Source organism: Castor canadensis, chromosome 4 (assembly GCF_047511655.1).
Source record: "Castor canadensis chromosome 4, mCasCan1.hap1v2, whole genome shotgun sequence".
NCBI classification, from domain to species: domain Eukaryota; kingdom Metazoa; phylum Chordata; class Mammalia; order Rodentia; family Castoridae; genus Castor; species Castor canadensis.
In genome coordinates, this window is record NC_133389.1 from 81579439 (window position 1) to 81600550 (window position 21112).

Below are 21112 nucleotides of genomic sequence, written 5' to 3' on the forward strand. Positions count from 1 at the left end.
TTGGGGGAATGCTGTTTTGTTGCTGTTTTCCTCTTCACTGTGTGTCCTTAATTGGATTACCACGAGCAGGGTTATTGAGAGTTAGATGAAATTTTAATGTCATTCTGTAGAAACTTCATATAAGTCATTTTTAAATGTCTTGTCCCTCTACTGTATAAGGATGACAGTCAGGTAATTTTAAAGGATTAAGAGGGGTGAAGGTGGCTAAGAGCTGAAGGCTTCTACCCCAGACTGTCAGATGGGAGAAGTGATGGTCAGAAGGCAGTATATAGTGGTAACTGAAGTTAATTATTTCCTTGGCTCAGGCAACAATTATCTTTCTGTAAGACCATTTTCTGTGTGTAACACATATTGTACTATGTGAAAAAGTAGTGTAATGACACAAGCTCGTATAGATAAAAAATTCTAGAAAAAGAAGTTATATACTAGCAGATGTCTTCTTGGCCAAAAAACCTAAAGAAAAAAGGTACTTAAATGACTCATAGAGTCCAGTATGGATTGATTTAGTTGAAGTGCTGAACCTGGGACTGTGAGTCTCTATTCTGTAACCAGATCCAGTTGTAGATGCAGCTTACTTGCCCTGCTAACGAATGAATGCCCATTTTACATAAGTTTCCCAGCTCACTGAGACTAGGAACCTTTCTGATGGCCCAACTCCTTTTTTGTCTGGGTGTTCAAAGAGCTGAGAAACATAGGCTAAACTTATTTTTAAACAGTATGTCAGTTGCTAAGTTTCCAAATCATAGTCTCCATTAGTTTTCATCCTCCAAACATATGTTAATCTGGAAGATAAATACACCATTTGTCCTATGTTTCCCTGAATTTCCAACTCAGACAGGAAGTACAGAGTATTCTCTTCATCACTGTACAGATACGTGATACCTCACTGAATCTTATGTTGATGGTCCAGGATCATTTTTAGGAGCACCTGCTGCTGTGCTGTTAAATTGCACAGGTGTCCTTTGACCCCATACTGCCACTGCTTTCTTAGCAGTTTGGGTTTAGAGGTCATTCTTCATGTATGCCTGCTTTTTGTAGTTTCCATTTAGCTGTCAGGCTTTCAACTGTCACTTATTAACATCACTTTGCTTAACTCCTGCATCCACCTTCTCTGCCTCCCTATATTAGCTGCTTCTAATCTGTTTAGGAAATCAGATACGTAAGCTTGTGATTTGTTTCCAAACAAAAAGACCAGCTAGGATTCTTAGGGCTCAGTTTTAAAAACTCTACAATAGCTGCTCATTGTGGCTTTTCCTCCTTTCCTCCCTGGGAGGCATTTGCGCACTGACATGGGCTACTAGAGGTTTGTCCTCTCAGTGCGGTTGATTGGCGAGACATCTTCAGGCTTGAACAAGGTATAATTAACTATAAAAGATGCTCTCTTTGAAGACAGAGATGGAGTTGCTTCCATGTGCCTTGTCTCACCTGTAGTTTTTTGTGTGGCATCCAGGACAGCAACAAATCATCCCAATTGTAGTTCATCGACTTAATGTCATCTGCCCAGACATGGTAATGTAAACAGTAAAAATCCACACTGGTGTTTTATTTTTACTTTTAACACTCAGTTATTTTATAGAAATGAAAATATGGAGAGAAAGTCTTATACTTATCATATACTTCCTACCTCTGTTGCTTTTTATTTCTTTATGTAAATGTAAGTTTCAACCAGTATCTTTTTCCTTTTGCCTGAAGATCTTCCTGCATTCAGGTCTGCTAGTGACAAATTCTTTTTATTTGTTTGTCTGAATAAGTTTTGTTTTTGTTTTGTTTTGTGGAGGTATTTTTTTTTTTTGCAGTACTGGGATTTGAACTCAGGGCCCTGCAGCTGTTAGGCAAGTGCTCTACCACCTGAGCCAGGCCTCCAGCCCTGAAAATCTTTTTATTTTGCCTTTATTCTTAAAAATATGTTTTTTACAGGATATAAAATAATATGTTAATATTTTTCTTTCACCATTTTGAGCATGTCATTCCATTGTCTTCTAGCTACAGAGTTTCTGTTGAAATCTAGTATCATTTTTGTGTTTGTTCTTCTGTATACAGTGTGTCTTCTTTCCCCTGCCTGCTTTTCACAGCTTTTAGGCAGTTTGATGATGATGTCCTCAGTGTGTTTTTCTTTATATTTGCTTGGGGGAGGGGTTCGAGCTTCGTGAGTTCGTTTATATACTGTTTACATCAAACTTGGAAAAGTTCTGACTGCCACTTCTTACAGTCTTTCTGTCCTCCCTATGCCCTGCTAGGAGTGCAGTTTCATAGGCAATAGACTGTTTGGGATTATCTCATAGGTCTCTGACACTGCTCCTTTTATTCAGTTTTATAGCCTGTTCTGTTTCTTTGCTTAATTTTGCACAAATTCTATTGTTATGCATTTAAATTCTCTGATTTTTTTTCTTCTTTTTGTCTGTTTTTAATCTGATTTTGTTAAATGTTTGTTTAAGGTATTATGAGGTTTTTAATCTAAAAGTTACATTTGATCCCTTAATAATCTTCCTTTTTCTTTTATTATGTCTGTATTCCTTTTTATTAATAAGCATAAGTTACAATAGCAGTTTTAATGTGCTTATCTTTGTCATTTCTTTGTTCGTTACTCTTTTCTGAATCTTTTTCCCCTACTAGTTAGGGGCACATTTTCCTGCTTCTTGTCATGTTTAGGAATTTTTTTTTATTATATGCTGTATGTTATGAGTGCTACATTGTTAAGTGTCTGAATTTTGTTAATGTTCCTTTGAAGAATGTGATGCTTTGTTTTGGCAAAGCAGTTAAATTATGTTCAAATCTGTCTAATCTCATTGAGACCTATTTTTAGGCTCTGGTAAAGCAAGCTTCATGTAACCATCACTCCAGAAATAGCTCAACCCCATTACTAAGGCCTGCCCTCTCAGGGGCTTCTGTTGCCTGCCCTGGTGATTGAGTGAGAACATTCTCCTTTGGCTAACTGGAGCATGACACCTCCATACTTTCTGTAAACGTTGGGAATTGTTCACTTTACGTCTTCCTGGTCATTTTTTGCTCTAGTTTGTGGAAATTTACTCACACACATAAGGCCTAGAACTTGGCACATTTCTGGTGCTCTTTGTGTAGATTACTTTTTGTTAGAACTCTTACCCTGTTTCTAGCTAACTCAACCTCCCTGAACTATTCTTCATTTTCTTAGCTTCACAAGTCTACCAAGTTTAATTTGAGTTCCTTTTCCCTGTATTTAGTAGAACGGAACTATCTCCTGGTCAAAAATTGGGTGATTGTACAGCTTGGCTTTTATTTTCTCTTCCTCCAACAATCACAGTTCTGTGCTGCCTATTGTCTTAATATCTACAGAAAGTAGTAATTTTAAATATTCTGGCTGGTTTTCTAGCTATTTACTAGAAAAAGTTAAGTCGATTCTTGCTGTTTCATCATTGTTACAAACAGAAAACCCAGGAATTGCATTAAAATTGGTTTATTGAAAATAATTCTTTGATAATCGTGGTGGTACACACCTATAATCCCAGCATTTGGGAGGCTGAGGCAGGAAGATCTTGAGGTCAAGGCCAGGCTAGGCTACAGGGTAAGTTTGAGTCCAAGCAGAATAAGCTCCTGGTCTGAAAAATGAGAGAAAGAGACAAGCAGACAGGTCTAAATGGCATACCTGCATATGTTAGAAATCTAAGCCAAACATAATTTTTATAAATTTTTGAGGATGCATAATAGTGTGCTCATCTCATTTCCCCCCACATCTTTCACCTTTCCTGTGGACTGGAACTGCTCCTGCTCTAAACAGAATAAGTATTACAGTTATTCAGCACAGTCACATAATGACAGAGGTCAGGTACTCAGGGAACTCCCTGGAGGACAGATAAGAGATCAGTTTTTCTCACTGTAAATGAGTGCTCAGCGGGTGACTTCTCCTTTGCTTTGTTCTTGTCCTTTACATTAGATTAAGATTTTACTCTTAGGAAGGGCTTTGTGAATGTGTTGTGCAGTTTGTGAATCACCTTCTGAATCCTTGTGGAAGTCTGTGCTAATAGACCATTCTATATGTGAGCCAGTAAGAATTGATGTGTGAGTTGAAAGAACCCTATTGAAATGGATGGCAGGAAAAGAAGCTGATTTGTAAGGATGCGCTCACACAAATATCCCATTGAATAAACTAAGCCATGTAATTGGAAGTGCACTGAGTTTTAAGGAATACTGGGTTTGTTAGTAAACATAAGACAAGCTCTTAGCTAAGAAGCAAGTAAGTAGATTAAGAAAAGCTGTGCTATTTGTATGTTGGGTTTTGGTTAACAGTTAATTTACTTCAGGTATGTTGGTGATCTGATCCCTTCTCAGAAGTTATTAATACTGCCTGCTACAGATGTTACTTTCTTCTTTTTTTAATTAGTCCAAGTTAGTGTAGCCTTCCAAATGACTCACACTTACTATATAAGCCCTTGGTACTTGGCACATAAGCACTGTGGAAGCTTTAATTTTAATTTTGCATCATTAAAATGTCACTTATAAATGGATTGATTTTTTTTTTCTTCATTTTAAATGGAACTAGACTAGAGGAATACTGATTGGATTCACTGCTGTTTAGAACATCCAGAAGTTAATAGAAAATAGCTTCACTAAAGGAGAAATGCAGCATGAAAGAAGTGACATTTTTAATTTGGTGTTGGCAAGGGTGTGGCAAGATAGGAATGTCTTTGAATTTACAGGAAAAAATCACATTTATCTTTCTGAAGATAAATTTGCAGTAAAATGCCAAAACATTTTTACGCTCTGATTTAATAATACTGGTTCTAGGGATTCCTTCCTTAAAATTGTTTGAAGTTCACACAAAAAGTACATGTTGGAATGTTTATTGCAGTATTACTTCTAATGGTAAGGTATAGAAACACCTGAAGTATCTAACAATGAGTGTTTCAGTTTGGCATATTCCAATTCCAAAGTACCTTATAACCACTTAAATGTGTTTATGAAATGTTGTATAAGTCTCAGCTATTATTTTAAAATGCACGAGTTCTGAGTGTGGTGAACATTCATGTAATCTCAGCACAAGAGAGGCTGAGGCCAGTGGATTGAGAATTTGAGGTCAGTTTGGCTAATATAGCAAGCTTGTAGCCAGCCTGGGCTACATAGTAACAACCCTGTGTCCTCCCTCCTCCCTGCAAAAAAATAGTAAGCAAAATTAAAGTACATGCAAGAGTAGTCAAAAACATTTTCCAGAGTTGGAGTGGGCCATCATTCTAGATCTGTGGAAGCAAGCATGATCTTTGTAGCTGCATTCTGAATTTACCTGGAACTCTTCAGACATCCGTCAGACATGTCAGATTCCAAATGGGCAGGCAAACCATCACCTCTAAGGCTAGTGGTTATTTTATGTATGGATGAAATCGTACGTTTGGTTCTTTTTAACCAGTAATGTCTGTGCTTGCTGTTCAGATAAAAACTTTGACGATGAAGATTCTGTGGATGGTAACAGACCTTCCTCTGCTAGTTCTACATCATCCAAAGCCCCACCAAGCTCACGGAGAAACGTTGGCATGGGGACCACCCGCCGGCTTGGGTCATCCACTCTTGGATCCAAGTCTTCAGGTAAGACCACATCCTGCTTGGACCTCTTGGGCCTGATGTGTGTGGTATTTGCCTGTGGTGGGTCGTCAGAGGTGAACTAGTGCCTGTACACAATATGTCACTGCTGGCTGTCTTTAATTGAACTGGCCCTGCTCTGTTGATGCGGATAAGCTAGTGGTCCTAGCTTGAGATGCCTTGTAGATCTTTGCCATACAGAGGAAAGATAGCTCTGAGATTAAGAGCAAATATATACCTGATGATACTATTTGCTCATCTGGATCCAACCTTGCCTGAAGACACTATAGGGCTTTTTAGCCAATTTCTTTTTTATTAAGACTGAGAATATCCAGAAGCTAAGTCTCACCTTCTGTCTTCAAAATGTTTTGTTCTTACAGGAAGCATTTTTCCTTGTGACTACTAGTGTAGCTGTTGAATTAAACAGTAGGAGAGTAGGTCTCTAAAATTTTGAAAATGTGCTGAAATTTCTTCAATAAACCACTCCTCTCCTACTCCCTATCTGGGCAGCTTGACTTTTTGTTACTTACATCTCTTATTTTGCTGTTGAATTTTCAATTTACATGCACATTTTCTATTTTTTGTCTCTAAAAAATTGGATAGCTACTGCTTTTAGAACCGTGCCTACCATTGGGCCTTTGAGCTGGAGTGGGAAGGGGGGTGAGGAGAAGCTCACAGCCACAAAAGCCAAAGCTAAATGGGCCAAGTAGTACTGGAATGAAAGACCGCATTAGAGTGCTGTCACCTGATGGTCTTTCCTGGGTTCTGAACTGGGCTTGGAATTTTGGTGTTGACTGGGTCCACACTGACATGCCGCTCTGACATGCCAGCCCTTAGAGAGCCGTGCCAACAGCAGGAAGGGGAGTTTGTGGTAGAGAGAGCAGGAGTAGCATTGTTTCTGATGTTTCTTGTTTTTCTTTTTTAGTTCTTCTTAATCTTTGGGTGTGTTTTTTAAGAATTAATTTTTTTGTTATTAAACTTAAATTTTTATTTTAGGGCTGGGTGTAGCTGAAATGATAGGGTGGTTTCCTATTATCATTTGCAAAGCTCTGGGTCTGTCCCCAGCAACCCACCCACCCAGCCCACCTCAGCAAAACAAAAACAAATGTAAAAAGAAAGTAATCACTTTAAAAGTCTTTTAAAAAATTTTATACTGAACTAAATTTTATTTTTAAAAGGTAATAAGGCTTTATACATCCTTTTATAAAATGAAAATTCAGGCCTTAGAATTAAGCGGTGAGTCTTTAATATCATAAAGCTGTTTATATCAGGAGTTAAAAGTAGTGGTAGCATTTTACCCTTATGAAAATGTCAGAGAGTTCAAATTGTAACTTAGATCCTCAATGATTCAAGTGTCCTGGTTTGTCTTACACAATAAGGTTTTGGTCAGTTTTAAGATAAAATTCCTTCAGACACACTATCCTTAAGTCCTCCACTACCACCATCAAGCAGCTCACATGGCAGGGCTCACACGATGGGGCTCATGTGGTGGGATAGCTGGCTGCAGTGGCAAGTCCATAGTGGTTGTTTCTGTCCTTGGCTATTTGTACCCCACTCAGGACTCCAGCTGTTCTTTACAAGCCAAGATTTATCTTTGTCTGCATCTGTTTCTTCAACTACTGTTCCTAGCTAACTACTAGGAAACCATGATTGAGGTCCTTGCTGCTAAAATCTGGATCAAAATAAATGCCTGATTTATAGAATTGGAAGGATGCATGGCCTGCATCCATAGCAGCAGCAGTAGGCCCCACAGTTGCCACTGCTTTCATAAGGGCCTTCTCCCACTGTGGGATGTCCACAAATCCTTTGTGACTAGCCATAGACTACTCAGGACTGTACTTGCACGTTCCATCCTTTGCTTCATAAGGATAGGATTCCTCTGAGTCCAGGCCTCCGTGGTCCTTAATGTACTGGAAGGCATAATCCATCAGACCACCATTGCAGCCCTGATTGCCCTGAGTGGAGAAAAGTCCACTAGGTTCTGCTCACTGAGTGGGACCAGTTTGCCAGTTTTCTGGAACATCTGTCCTTTCAGGGCACCAGTTGCACAAAAAGCCCAACAAGAACCACACTGACCCTGATTCTGCGCAAACATCACGTAGCCTTTCTCACTCCAGTCCACAGACTTGGAGACGCTACCCAACAGAGGTTCCTGAAACACTTTCTTCTTCTTATGCTTCTGCCTCTGAAAGCCATCCATCACCTGCCTGAATTCTTCATTGGTCATGTCCCCAAAGCCATTCATTTTCATGGTGAAACCATGTTTCCCTTGGCTATAGTCCTCATTATGGCAGCTCAGTCATTTTCATATTCTTCTCCCATACTGCTCTCATACATCCTTCCTCATTCATGCCATAAAGTCTCTTGTGTGTCGACTTCCACTAGTACCACTGTGTATCTAAGATTTGATCAAGTTTTGGAGTAGCCAAGGCTATTCCCAGCAACAGGCTGCCAGGAAGAATGAAAAATTCATGGTTCAAAAATCTGGTGCAGCCATAGCTGCACAGGCACACTCTGCAGACTCAGCTCCTCTGAGGTCATTTGAGGTCCAGGAATCTTAAAAGGAACACTTTTAATGTTTCATTTACCTAGTAGCATGCATCAGGACTTCATTTTTTTTAATGACTGCAGTCTTTCTAAACTATCACCCCCACCCTTGGTCTGTCTTTGAGAAATATCAGTTCCACAAACAAAGCTCGGAAAATTTCTAAGTGATCAGAATACTGCTTTCATGCCTATCCCTCATCATTACTCCTTCCAGAAGTACCCACTGTATCCATTAGGCAACGATATCAGCCCTGATGTTCTCTCAGCTCTGCTCTCATCTTTTCATTTCTCATGAATCTCTTACTTGACTCTACATCCTGTATGTGAATACATGGTGCCTGGTGCAGAGGAAGTGCTCGGGACCCATATAATCAATGGTTCCAACCCTTTAAGCAGATAAAAGGTCATGTGAGAGACGCCGCACACCACATCTCAGAGTTGGTTGCTGTCCATTTACAGTTAGTTTTGTCGTTGCACACAAACAGCGTTTATCACAGTTAATGACATGGAACTGAAGGAGTGACTCAACCAGTAGAGAGCCTACTGAGACCCTATCTCAAAAACGACCAGAGCAAAAAGGGCTGGAAGTATGGCTCAAGCGGTAAAGCACCTGCCTAGCAAGCATGAGGCCCTGAGTTCAAACCCCAGCAGTGCCCTCCCCCCCCACCCAAATAGTGATGTTATAATGGAAAAAATACTGGTAAAATGCCATTTGATTTTCTTTCTTTCTTTTTTTTTTTTTTTAAATTATTGTTGTGCTGGGGGTACATTGCAATATTTACAAAAGTTCTTACAACATATCATAGTTGAATTCACCCCCTCTATCATTCCCCCATTCCTGGCCATTTTATTTTCATGTGCAAAAGTGGAGGTCATACTAGCAAAGAGGTAATTTTCTCTTAATTATGGCTTCTATGAACACAAAGCATATTAGAGCAACTTTGTGGGGGAAACTTGGAACTGATGCTTAAATCAAAAGTTGATTATCACAAGTTTAAGAAAATTAAAGTATTTTGAGACTAATATAAAGTAGGAATGAAACTGAAATTCTTTGAACCTGGTTTGAATGTTTCACAAATTTGTCATGCCAGATTCCCAATAATAACATAATTAACTTATTCCCTATAGAATTAAATTTTTCTGTTATATCTGTTTATTAGGAATCAATGTGATATATATGTATACATGTGTGTGTGTGTTTAAAGGATTTAGACTATATATATATAGTCTAAATGCAAACTCTCCCTGCTTAAAAAAGTTGTCTAAGTGACCATAACTAATGTACATAGCGTTGTAGAATTATGATACTTCTTCCAGTCATGATAGCACATGCCTGTAATTTCAGTACTCGGGAGAATTGGGCAAGTGGGCGGTGAATTTGAGGCCAGCCTAGGCTAATAGCAAGACTCTATCTCAATAAACTAAAAAGATACAAATAAAAAAAAAAAGAATTGCTATGCTTCATCTTGATATTAAATCAGTAATGTTTGTCAATTCTATGACACTCTGAATGTATATGAGACCTTTAGAAAATGCTTCTAAATCTTCCAAAATGTAATTTCCTTAGTACATATTCATTTTTCTCCAGTGTATGTTTTATACATTGTTGTTCATTATGTTTTAAAATCATTTTTCAAAAATAATAATATGACATGGTTGTAAAAGGGGGATTGATGGGGGGGACCAGCAGGTGGGAGGAAGGTGAATATTATAGAAGTATATTGTATGTGTAAAAATATCCCAGTAAGCCCCAAAACTGTGAGGAAAAAAAAAGAGGGGGGCAAGAAGGAAAGAAAGTCCTTAAGAAAGAGTAATATAGATGGTGTTAAAAATTATTGACTAAAGTCAAAATATGATATGCATGTTTTAAATATCATAATGAAACCCCTTTTTTGCAATTTGTGGTAATAAATATTTTAAAATATTAAACATTTTAGCTGCAAAAGAAGGTGCTGGTGCTGTTGATGAAGAAGATTTTATTAAAGCATTTGATGATGTACCTGTAGTACAGGTGAGTGAGGATATTTGAGTATGATTAAAAACAGGGTAGAAATATTTTTCGGATTTCATTTTTCAAATATGCTTGTATTAATCAGCTTTATGTGACAACAGTGAAATGTCTGTGGCAAGTAACTCAATAAAGTGAAGAGATTTATTTAACTCACTTGTAGTCCAAATTATCTAGTGCAGCCTTGGGGAAGGTTGCTCCTTCCTTGACTGCTTTACCTCATAGTCAGTGGTGAGAGCAGGTGATTCACATTTCAAACCAAGAACAGAAAGAGGACAGGGTGGGACTAAACTCGGTTTTTTTAATAAAAACTCTCTGGGAGCTACCTTTCAAGGGCACCCCCCAGTAACCCTGGGCCCTTTCTCTGGGGCCTACCTCCTAAAGGTTCCACCACCTCCTGATGAGCGCCACATGGAGACCAAACCTTTGGGGGACACTCATCTAAACCATAGCAGTGCCACATGCAGAATTCTTTATGAGGGTTGGTCATTTTAACTGTCAAGACTACAAGAGATGTGAGGTGCACGCTAGAAAATGTTGGAGCCTTTTTGTTGTTGTTCATTTATTCACATGTGCATACATTGTTTGGGTCATTTCTCTACCCTGTCCCCCGACCCCCACCACTTTCCTCCTTCCCCTCCAGTTCCAGGCAGGTCCTGTTCTGCCCTTATCACTAATTTTGTTGAAGAAAAGACGTAAGCATAATAAGGAAGACAAAAACTAGTTTTTGCTAGTTGAGTTAAGGATAGCTATACAGAGAGATTCCTACTATTGCTTTCGTGTACCTATGTGTTACAACCCATGTTTATTCAACTCTAACTGATCTTTACATTGGTTCCTGATCCCCTGCTCATGATAACCTCTGTCGTTTTAAGGTTTCTGTATTAGTTCCTCTGGAGTGGGGACATCAAACGCTTTCATGTTTTGGGTTTTCTACCTATTCCTATATCTCCCGTATTGTGCTCTCCCCTTGTCATGTGATCCAAGGGCAACCACATTGCTGCATTTGCCCTAGATCTAAAGTCCGTATATGAGGGAGAACATACAATTTTTTGTCTTCTGAGCCTGGTTGACCTCACTCAGAATGATGTTCTCCAGTTCCATCCATTTACCTGCAAATGATAAGATTTCATTCTTCTTTACGGTTGAGTAAAATTCCATTGTGTACAAGTACCACATTTTCTTAATCCATTCATCAGTAGGGGGGCATCTTGGTTGTTTCCGTACTTGGCTATTGTGAATAACACCACAATAAACAGGGGCGTGCAGGTGCCTTTGGAGTAACCTGTATTACTTTCCTTTGGTTATATCACCAGGAATGGGATTGCTGGATCATATGGCAGGTCTATGTTTAGATTTTGGAGCCTTTTAAGTCACTGACATGAAGAACAGAAAAATCCAGGCCCAAGATCTTTCAGGAAGAAAAGAAGTTGATAGTTCTAGTATGAAGTTCACCGGACAGGTCACATAGAAAGAAAGAAATGAGGAGGTTAAATAAGAGAATAAGAAAGTGTGTTTACTTAAGAATTTTCCTAAGGAAGCAGTGATAAATTTGAAGGATTTTAGTATGGTAAAAGCTGTAGAGAATGGCTTCATAAAAGCCTAGTTTATAACATCTTTGATGCTTTACCTAACTACCTAAAAGATTAAGTAGATTATTTATAAATGTTGGGATATAGTCACATATTTCAGACTGCTTTGTGACTCAGTATCTTCTGTTGCTGATTAGGATTATGCTCTGGATTTTTATAGTACTTAGTGTTTGTTATATGCAACTCTTTGCCACGTGGGGTACCCTATGTATAGATCACATAGTCAGTACCACAAGCTCAGGTTCATCTTCAGTACTTGATCTTTCCAGCATGCATCATTCTTGGTTGATATCTTACAATGGGGATGGAGGAATAACTGAGCAAGAAGATGTAAAGTGTTTAATTTAGATCTATAATGTGATGTTGTAAGTAGTACTGTGAGTGGAAAACCAACTTACACATCACTGACTGTAGGCTTCTTTCTCTTGTACGTGAGATCCCCCATTACATTTGTAGTAAAACTGTGCTAGAGGCACACCTGTGGCAGCAAGTCTATGGGAGACCCATTTGTAATGGGAACTAAGTTTTATTCTATGATGACTATTTTCTCATAGGTACTTCTTAAAAGTGAATAATTTCTTTTTATTACATTTACCACTAGTTTCAAGTAATTGAGAAATAATCTTTATTCTTTAAATTATCTTATATTAACTGTAAATTAATTTTGCTTACAGATTTATTCCAGCCGAGACCTTGAGGAATCCATAAACAAAATTAGGGAAATATTATCTGATGACAAGCATGATTGGGAGCAGAGAGTAAATGCTGTAAGCTGATGACTTCATATGATTAAACTTAAATTGACTTAAATGTTCCAAATACTTTATTATGCAATTGGAGAATGGCTCTAATGAATTTTAAATCATAAATATTTTAAATATGAATTACCATATTTATACTTTAGCTTTTTAGTAGAGCACCTCACTTCTGATTTATTTATATATTCATTTATTTTATTGTTCATTCTTTTTTTTTTGGCAGCACTGGGATTTGAACTCAGGGCCTCATGCTCGTTAGGCAGGCACCCTTACTACTTGAACCACATTCATTTATTTTTGAGATGGAGTCTCACTGTGTATCCAGGCTAGCCTGGAACTTGCCATGTACCCAGGTTGGCCTTGAACTTGTAATCCTTCTGCCTCAGCCTCTGAGCGCTGGGATTACAAGGATACACCACTATAACCAGCCGTAACTCTATTTTAAAACATGCCAAATTACTTCTTTATGTATCTGTTGTTCTCTTAACAAATACCTCCTTATGAGACTGTGGAATGTCTGGTGATAGCTTCATTCTTCCTTAGTATAAATTTAATTCTGTAATTGTTTGCCAGTAAAATGGCTTTTAAGTAGCATTTTCAGTATATGCTTCCCAATATTTTTCTTTTTTTCTTAATCACTTGCTAGAAAGTTGTGTTTCTGTTTTTAAAGGTGGGTTAATGAAAATATGTGGGCTGAGCATTAAAGTGAGGGAAGTGTGAGGAAAGCTGCCTTTACTTTGTTGACCAGCAAGATGAGTGGTGATTAAATTCTACTGCGTTGTATTTCACATTCAGACCAGTCAGTGAAAGAAACATTGGAGGATAATATTGAAACATTGTAGGAATACTTCTTGTTTTGATTCATTATATAAATGGCAGTTGGAGTGAGATATGGGAAAGAGTAAACTTTTACAAGCCAAAAGTGGTTTTTAGTCCTTAGTATCATGGAATCTAAATATACTGATATTTCTGATTGAAAAACATGGTTTACAGAATTACATTTATCGCATATACTGCATTTAAAGTTATTTGGTATTAGCTGATATGTAGACTTGATCATATATATGGGGTAGTATTTGATTGGCTGAATTATTCTGGGGCAATTGTTTCTACATCAGTTGAACTTTAATGTACTCTTTTATATGTGATGGCTTCTATTGTTGCCTATATTCTGTTTAAGAACTGTTTTGTTTATCTCTGACTTTTTTTAAATACTATTAGCTAAAAAAGATTAGATCTTTACTTTTGGCTGGTGCTGCTGAATATGATAACTTCTTTCAACATTTGCGTCTTTTGGACGGAGCCTTTAAACTCTCTGCTAAGGATCTGCGGTCTCAGGTAGTGCGGGAGGCTTGTATCACGTTGGGGTAAGGACTGCGATGCTTCACATTCTCGCATGCCATAAAATATTCTTGTCATAGAGCTTCAGAGATGTCCACTTGCATATGGCCACTGGGTCACTTCTAATGGAGCATCTAGCTGGTCTCCAAGACCCTTCCAGTTATGTCTTCTGTCCATACTTTTAAGTCCCTCCTTCCCAATTCTGTAATATAAAATGGATTTTAAAATTCACTCCTGATGTACCTCTGAAGTCTCTATCTTCAACTTGAAGCAGCTATTAATATTAATATGAAAACTGAAATTTTCTAGAATTCTAGTAGATTTTCATTGATTTTTTCTTAGAGGATATAGTGTGGTTATCCCAGTGTTTATTCGTTTCCTTATTTCTACAAGAGTGTTGTAGCTGTAACTTTGAAGCTAACAGCAGGCACTGCAGTAGCATTTTATTCCAGCTAAACTTGTGTCGAACTTGGTATTGAATGTGTCTAAACATTCCAGCAGTAGTACCAGCCTGTAGGCATTGCAGCTGTTTAAATATTTAGTGGCAGGTAGATACTGAAGCATTATTACTTTATGTAAAAAATAAAAAAAGGCCATAGAGTTTTTTCGTATTTAGGTTTTATTAATACATGATGGATATGTTTGTTTTTTGCTATTTTAAGACTTAGTTGGAAATAATGACTTTTTGCAAAAAAAAAAAGTTATGCACATTTTAAAATTGTTTCTTAAAGTATCTTACTTTGGCCCTTGTCTTTTATCCCTAGATAACTTTGAGTAAAGACTTTCAAATGTTAAGAGGTTTATATGCTTCACTGTTTATAAGACTGTGACTACAACCCAGGATTCATTTCTTATTGTAGGCATCTGTCATCAGTTCTGGGGAATAAGTTTGACCATGGAGCTGAAGCCATTATGCCAACTATCTTTAATTTAATTCCAAATAGTGCCAAAATTATGGCCACTTCTGGTGTTGTAGCTGTTAGGTTAATCATTCGGGTAAGTATGTTATAGGACCGTGTCCATAAAGTAAGCAGTTGGTAAATATTGATGGTTGATAAGAAGTAGTAGAGGCATTTCTCATTAATCGTGTTATACATACAAAATTGTCTTCCCCCAACCCCCACCTAATAGCAGCATGTGACCTTTTTATAGTCTATAACATAGGGTGTGCTGAACTGTGGATGAGGAATTGATCGACTCAGTATTGGTTTTATTTTGTTTTGTTTTTTGAGGCGCTGGGGATTGAACCCTAGGCTTGCACATGCTCAGCAGATGTGCTTCCACTGAGCTCCATCCCCAGCCCCTCACCAGTGGCTTTAAATGTTTGAACATCTCCCATTGCTGGGCTTCTGTTCTGTTCTTGTCTCCCTAGTATCACTCCCATTCATCCCTCCTTATTCCCAGTCCTTCCTTTTTAAGCATTTGTGCTTGTGGTTTTGCTATTTACCCAAAACACAGAAGCAAAATAATCTCTTCAGTTAAGTTTTCTAGGCACTTATTTAATTAACTCTCTAGGTACTTTATGTGCAAGTTTTCAGTAAAGCCAAATTGTTCACAAAGGGTTAGAAGGAAAGTTTTCTACATTTCTTCCTACCTTCCTTCAAGGTCCAGTTTTTTCAGAAAGGCAACTCTTGAAACTTTGGGTGTTGATGATGCTGAATAAAACCTATCCAGAATGTTCTTGATTATCATGGATTACTTGCTCTTACTTACTGAAAAGTTCTTATTCCTCTTGCTTACACTGCCTGCTTCAAAGGTTAGATCCATCACTTTTTGGCCTTTTGGCTAAGATCAAGTGCAGAGGTTAGATACAAAGAGCTTCTTAGACATTTTCATTGAACTGTGTCAGAATATGTTGGCCTGATGAATCCTTTCAACCTACTCAGATCTCTTCTACTCAGATAATTTAGACCTCATACTAGTGATTATTTTGAGGTTAGACTAAATTATATATCATCACATTGTCTGTTCTTGGCTCTAAAAATTTTGTAATGGCCTTTGACATTCCAGTGAAATTCTGTTTCCTTTTTAAATCCAGTGGCATTCTAATCTATATACTATAGTACGTTAGTTAGGAAACAAGTCTCTTCATTGTGTTGCTCTGGTTTTGTATTTTTAAGTGTTTACCTCTAGTTTTTGTTCTTTACAGCACACTCACATCCCTAGGCTAATACCTGTCATAACAAGCAACTGTACCTCTAAGTCCGTCGCAGTTAGAAGGTAAATTTTTAAAGTGCTTCCTTATTATTTTGAAATTGTTTAAAAACTAAGACAAATCCCAGGTCTACCTTATGGATAAAATGTCATGTTAGATATGTTTTAATATTATAGATCACTGTAATAAATGCTTTCAAATGCACATTCTTTTCCAAGGTACTCCCTCTACCTATATCATTAGTTTACCACATTCTATGAGTAAAGGTCATAAAGGTACATTTAAGAAAAAATACCATAAACGATGGCAGTAATTTCATAACACCAGTAGGAAAGAGAATATGCTGTGTGTGTCTTCTGATGGTGATTTCTGGGATTCTGAATTCCAACCAGACACCTTCTGCTATGGTTTTAGGAGATCCAGGCAAATAACTAGCTGGGTAACTAGCTGAGTGTATTATCATGTGTCCTGGTGTGAGGTGCTCTACTCTACATGTGAAGAATAAGACTCTGTCTCATTAGCTTAGATTGGTAATTCTGGACTGAATCAAGAGTCTGAAAATCTGTGGATCCCATTCCCAGCAAAATGTAGTCTTATGTAGGTTTTTTAGGAATTCAGGGACACCTTCATGGAAAGTTTCTCAGTGGGCCCTGCTGGAGGGTAATTTAGTGGGCTGATGCAGCAGCCTTTTGGCCTCACTCACATGGTTCCCTGCCTAGAGCTAGCACAGTGAAAAGTGCTTCACTCTTAAGATATAGATCTCAGCTTACTTTAGCTGTCTACTGTTTGTGTCCTGTCTTGGGGTGTCATGTTGGTTCTGCCAGCCTTCTGCAAGTAGGAGACCTCCTAAGCATGAAGCAGTCCTATATCCATCTTTTTTTTTTCCTTTGGGTGGTACTAGGATTTGAACTCAGGGCTTAAGACTCACAAAGCAGGCACTCTATGCCTGAACCAACCTCCAATCCATTTTGCTCTGGTGATTTTGGAGATGGGGTCTCTTCAAGCCATTTGCCTGGGCTGGCTTCAAATCTCCAGCTGCCTGATCGTATCCTTCCAAATAGCTAGAATTACAGGTGTGAGCCACTGTGCCTGGCTCTTCATCTATTTTTAAATTGTATGTTGAGCTTGTTAAAGACTAATTGATTAATTGTATGGAGTATGAGCTTTTAAATTGGGAAAATCATGAGAAAGAAAGTTTAGCCATTTCAATTAATAAAGATTAGCATCTCTTTGTTTCCTCATGTGGGTTTCTAGGACTTTTACTCCCACAAAGACAGGAACCCTGGTATTCAGTAAAAGGAAATTATAGAGAGGTAGGAACCCAAAGTAGTGCTATAATCCAAAGGAAGTGAGCTCTGAATCTTTTTTGTGTTGCAAATCAGACAACAGAGATCATAAAAGTGAATAGGAAGAATGTTGAAGATTTGATGAGTGGAAATGCAACTGAATAGCTAGATTTTAAGTATGTCCTAGGACGTTATCAGGAAAATTGAGAAAATACTTAGGTTTTTCAAGGTATTTTCTGCTTTTTTTTTTTTGTGCAAGGCATTCAGTAAATTACTAGAAAGGCCAGTCCTCTGGTTCTGTAACATGTGTTAATGTTTTGTGCATGTATACATTCTGTATTAATGTATTATTTAGAGTAGTATTGAAACAAATGATGACAGACTTTTTGGTAACATTGCTGTAAAGCTCGGCCTTCTGATTGGAGGGGGATCTTTTGTGTGCTGTCCCAAATCCCTGTGATCAGTGCTTTATCACTTTCACCTGCTTTGGCTTTCAGTCAGTTCTGATTCTTCTTTATGTCCCATTTTTTGTAATTATAAATTAAGAGAACTTTGCCAATTATAAAAAAAAAAGTAGTATTGGCTCATTTAAGAGAAAGCTGTTTTATTTTCTGTGTTTCTTAATACTTTGCAGGCGCTGTTTTGAATTTTTAGATTTGCTTTTACAAGAGTGGCAGACACATTCACTGGAAAGGTGAGCATCTGTCTGATTTGAAACTGCTTTCTCCTTTGGACTGAATCTTGAGATTGAATGTCTCATCAAGTGATCCAACCACCTTGTAGAGGAAAGGAAGGAACCTGAGCTTTTTTTACATGACTGTGGTTTCTGTTGCTTTTATTGAAATACTCCTATGCCCAGGCATGTGAGCAAATGTGTGTTCTGATGCTGCAAAGCTAGGGTGGACTCCACTGATGCTAGTCCTGCGGTTTAACATTCCCGTGTGTCCCAATAGGATGAAGGTTTAAAGCTGCTCTTAAGTCTAAGGCGGGTTACAACTCTTAGGTGTTTAAAGGAATTTCACTTGGAAAGTTTTCTTTTTTCCTCCCACTGTATTTGTCACAGTTCTCTTTACTCAGAGTCCTTACCCAGGGTGGTAGATGGAAACTTTTCATATCATCACAATTAAAAGTAGGATTGTGACAAAATCCTAAAAGAAGTATATCTGCATTAACTTTGAAATTATCTCTTTGATCTTTTTAGTTCCTGTCAATTTTTGGTGCCTATTGTTCTACGTTAAATTTGGAGACAGTAGATGGTGGTGTTGTGCCACACCTTTCTTATTGGTGTGTCATATGGTTTGTGAAGAGCTTTGTAGCATAGGAACCATTTTGTTAACAGTGGAACTTATTTAGGTGGTAGGAATCCCATTCCACACTGCAATGGTCAGAAATCTAACAAAGCCAACCCTCCCAGAGGTAAAATTTCATCTGAAAATACTTTAAAAGGTAGTCACTCATTTTTCAGTACTTTTTTATTCTTTAACCACTTGGGCAAAATATCCTCTTTTTTGGGTGATAGTTTTGGAAATTCAAGGTGGAAAGTAGTATGAGGTATTTAATATGGCAACAGGTGAGCAAAATAAAAAAGCCCAAAGACTCAGATGGAGGTAGACAGTGGAAAGGCAGGGTTTGTTGTTGGGTTCATAAAAGAATGAGCTAAGTAAGTATGGCCTGAAAAACAGTCAGCTGCAATTTAAAAACTTACAGAAGAGAGTAGGGTTACCCAGGTCCTTAGGTGAGGGTGGAGTAGGAGTGGGAACAAGATGGCCAGTATTACAAGTTAAAGGCCCTGAAAGAGCATTCAGAGCCTCCAAGCAGTGTGTTAAATGACTAACGATGGCACAAGGGCTCCATGTTGCACATTGCTATTTTGAAGTTGTTTCACACATCTGTTTTTATTCATATAAAAACATGTACTTAAAAGTTGTTACTGCTTTCTTTTCTAAATATCTAGACACATATCAGTATTAGCTGAAACAATAAAGAAGGGAATACATGATGCTGATTCTGAAGCAAGGATAGAAGCCAGAAAGTAAGTTTTTATTGTCCACATGTGTTATATGAATTGCCTTATTAAAAACCCATTAAGTTACTTGAACATGTCTTATTAATCATGACTTTTAAACATGACCTCAAAAATCCATTTCAGAATATTTCTCTAGTTTTTTTGTTTAAAATATTGGCTGAATGATGCTGAATATAAATAGGACTGAGATAAATACAGTGCTTATTTTCAAATTGATGAGAAATTATCCCATATATCAAAAAAGCACTTACCTTCAGACTCAGTGTACTTGAGCTCTGTTAAAAGCCGTGGTGATCCAATGTATTTTGTCAGTTTACCATGAAAAGTCATGGTCACAGGGTATTCTCTGCCTGGTAAGTGTGAATCATGGTAGGGGTATTGGATTGACTAATGCTTGGGATTGTCACAGTGATAGCAAGGTGTTTCCAATTCATGATGGAGGTGGTTTTGCCATTAGGACCGAGTCCAGTCATGTGTCCGTAGCTCCCTATATCCATTACCTCTCTGGGAGTAATTTTGCTATGTGACTATAAATGCCAGAAGTTTGATGTTAAGACTTACTCTCTTGGGGCTGGGGATGTAGCTCAGTGGTAGAACACTTACCTAACATGAGATCCTGGGTTTGATCTCCAGCACCACAAAAAGAAAAAAAGACTTACTCTTGGTCATTGCATAGGTAACACGTGTGGTTGTTTTTCCCACACTTCATTGTTAATCACGTCTTCTAATTGATGCCAATTAAAATCTTGTTTTACTCTTGGAGCATTACAGTTTTATTTAGCTGTATTAATAATCTCAACCCAGTACTTCTTTTTCCTTGATTGCCCTTGCAGTTAAATGTTTTTCTTATTTCTGACTTCCTAACTCTAAAACATTTCCTCCAATCTAGTCTTGGGTGGTACCTACCAAAACAAATGACATAATTAATAGTTGCTAAAAACTATTCAGGATTGATTTGTTAATGTTCTACTTATGCATAGTTTTTTTTTTATCCTTGCATTATATTTTCCCACCCCCAGTTTTTTCTAGCTATTACTAATTGATTGAAATTATTCAGTCAAAATGTGATATAGATATCAAGTACTTCTGAACATTTTTCAATTTTTCTTTTGTATATGTTCCCAAGGAAATTTTATATCCCCCAGGAATATCAAATTGTATGCATAAAAGCTACCACTACTGAGTCCATCCTGTGTTCTAGGTATAGTTCTAGTAGTTTTAGTCTGACTTCTCTATAGCTCCTCAGTCTTATAAGTTAGGTTCTTTAATCCCATTTTATAAATGAGCCTGAGGTTCAGAGAAGTTAAGTAACTTGTCCAGTATGAAAAAGTCAGTAAGTTTTGAGGCCAGGATTTATACAAGACCTCCTTTATTCATCCCTCTTCCTTATTCCCTGCTGCTGCTATGTGGTATACTCCAGAGCTCAGCGTAAGTCCTGTCAGGATCCACAGACTAGACCAGGAGCTTGTGTCTTTTTCCTAGATGTTACTGGGGTTTTCACAGTCACTTCAGCAGAGAAGCAGAGCACTTATACCACACCTTGGAGTCCTCCTACCAGAAAGCCCTGCAGTCCCACTTGAAGAACTCGGACAGCATAGTGTCCCTGCCTCAGTCAGACCGCTCGTCTTCCAGCTCCCAAGAGAGTCTCAAGTAAGGAACTCAGCTTTGCTGGTCATAGTATAAGCTTTTATATTTCAAAGTTTGCTGCATGGAAACACAGTGCCAGCTATGGTTTTAGTGCATACCTATTAAAAGTCTCCCTGACTTCAGATAGACTCTGGTACTAGGCAAGATACTGTGCAGAAAGGTAAGAAACAGGTGGCCTTGGTCTCTGCCATGAGTGGTTTTCTTC

General features: G+C 37.9%; 1 protein-coding gene and 1 pseudogene across 26 annotated transcripts in view; one reads left to right on the plus strand and one right to left on the minus strand.

Moving 5' to 3' along the window:
• The window catches only part of Clasp1 (cytoplasmic linker associated protein 1), a 251589-nt gene that overhangs the window by 138258 nt on the left and 92219 nt on the right, over nucleotides 1-21112 (plus strand). For all 26 annotated transcript variants that reach the window (XM_074070502.1, XM_074070503.1, XM_074070504.1 and 23 more), the window contains 9 exons: nucleotides 5401-5553; nucleotides 10032-10105; nucleotides 12369-12461; nucleotides 13674-13819; nucleotides 14654-14789; nucleotides 15943-16013; nucleotides 17869-17928; nucleotides 19189-19266; nucleotides 20743-20910. In XM_074070502.1, the coding sequence (XP_073926603.1) occupies nucleotides 5401-5553; nucleotides 10032-10105; nucleotides 12369-12461; nucleotides 13674-13819; nucleotides 14654-14789; nucleotides 15943-16013; nucleotides 17869-17928; nucleotides 19189-19266; nucleotides 20743-20910 (979 nt within the window). The remainder of the gene's footprint in view (nucleotides 1-5400; nucleotides 5554-10031; nucleotides 10106-12368; nucleotides 12462-13673; nucleotides 13820-14653; nucleotides 14790-15942; nucleotides 16014-17868; nucleotides 17929-19188; nucleotides 19267-20742; nucleotides 20911-21112) is intronic.
• LOC109693803 (procathepsin L pseudogene) lies at nucleotides 7029-7855 on the minus strand (annotated as a pseudogene).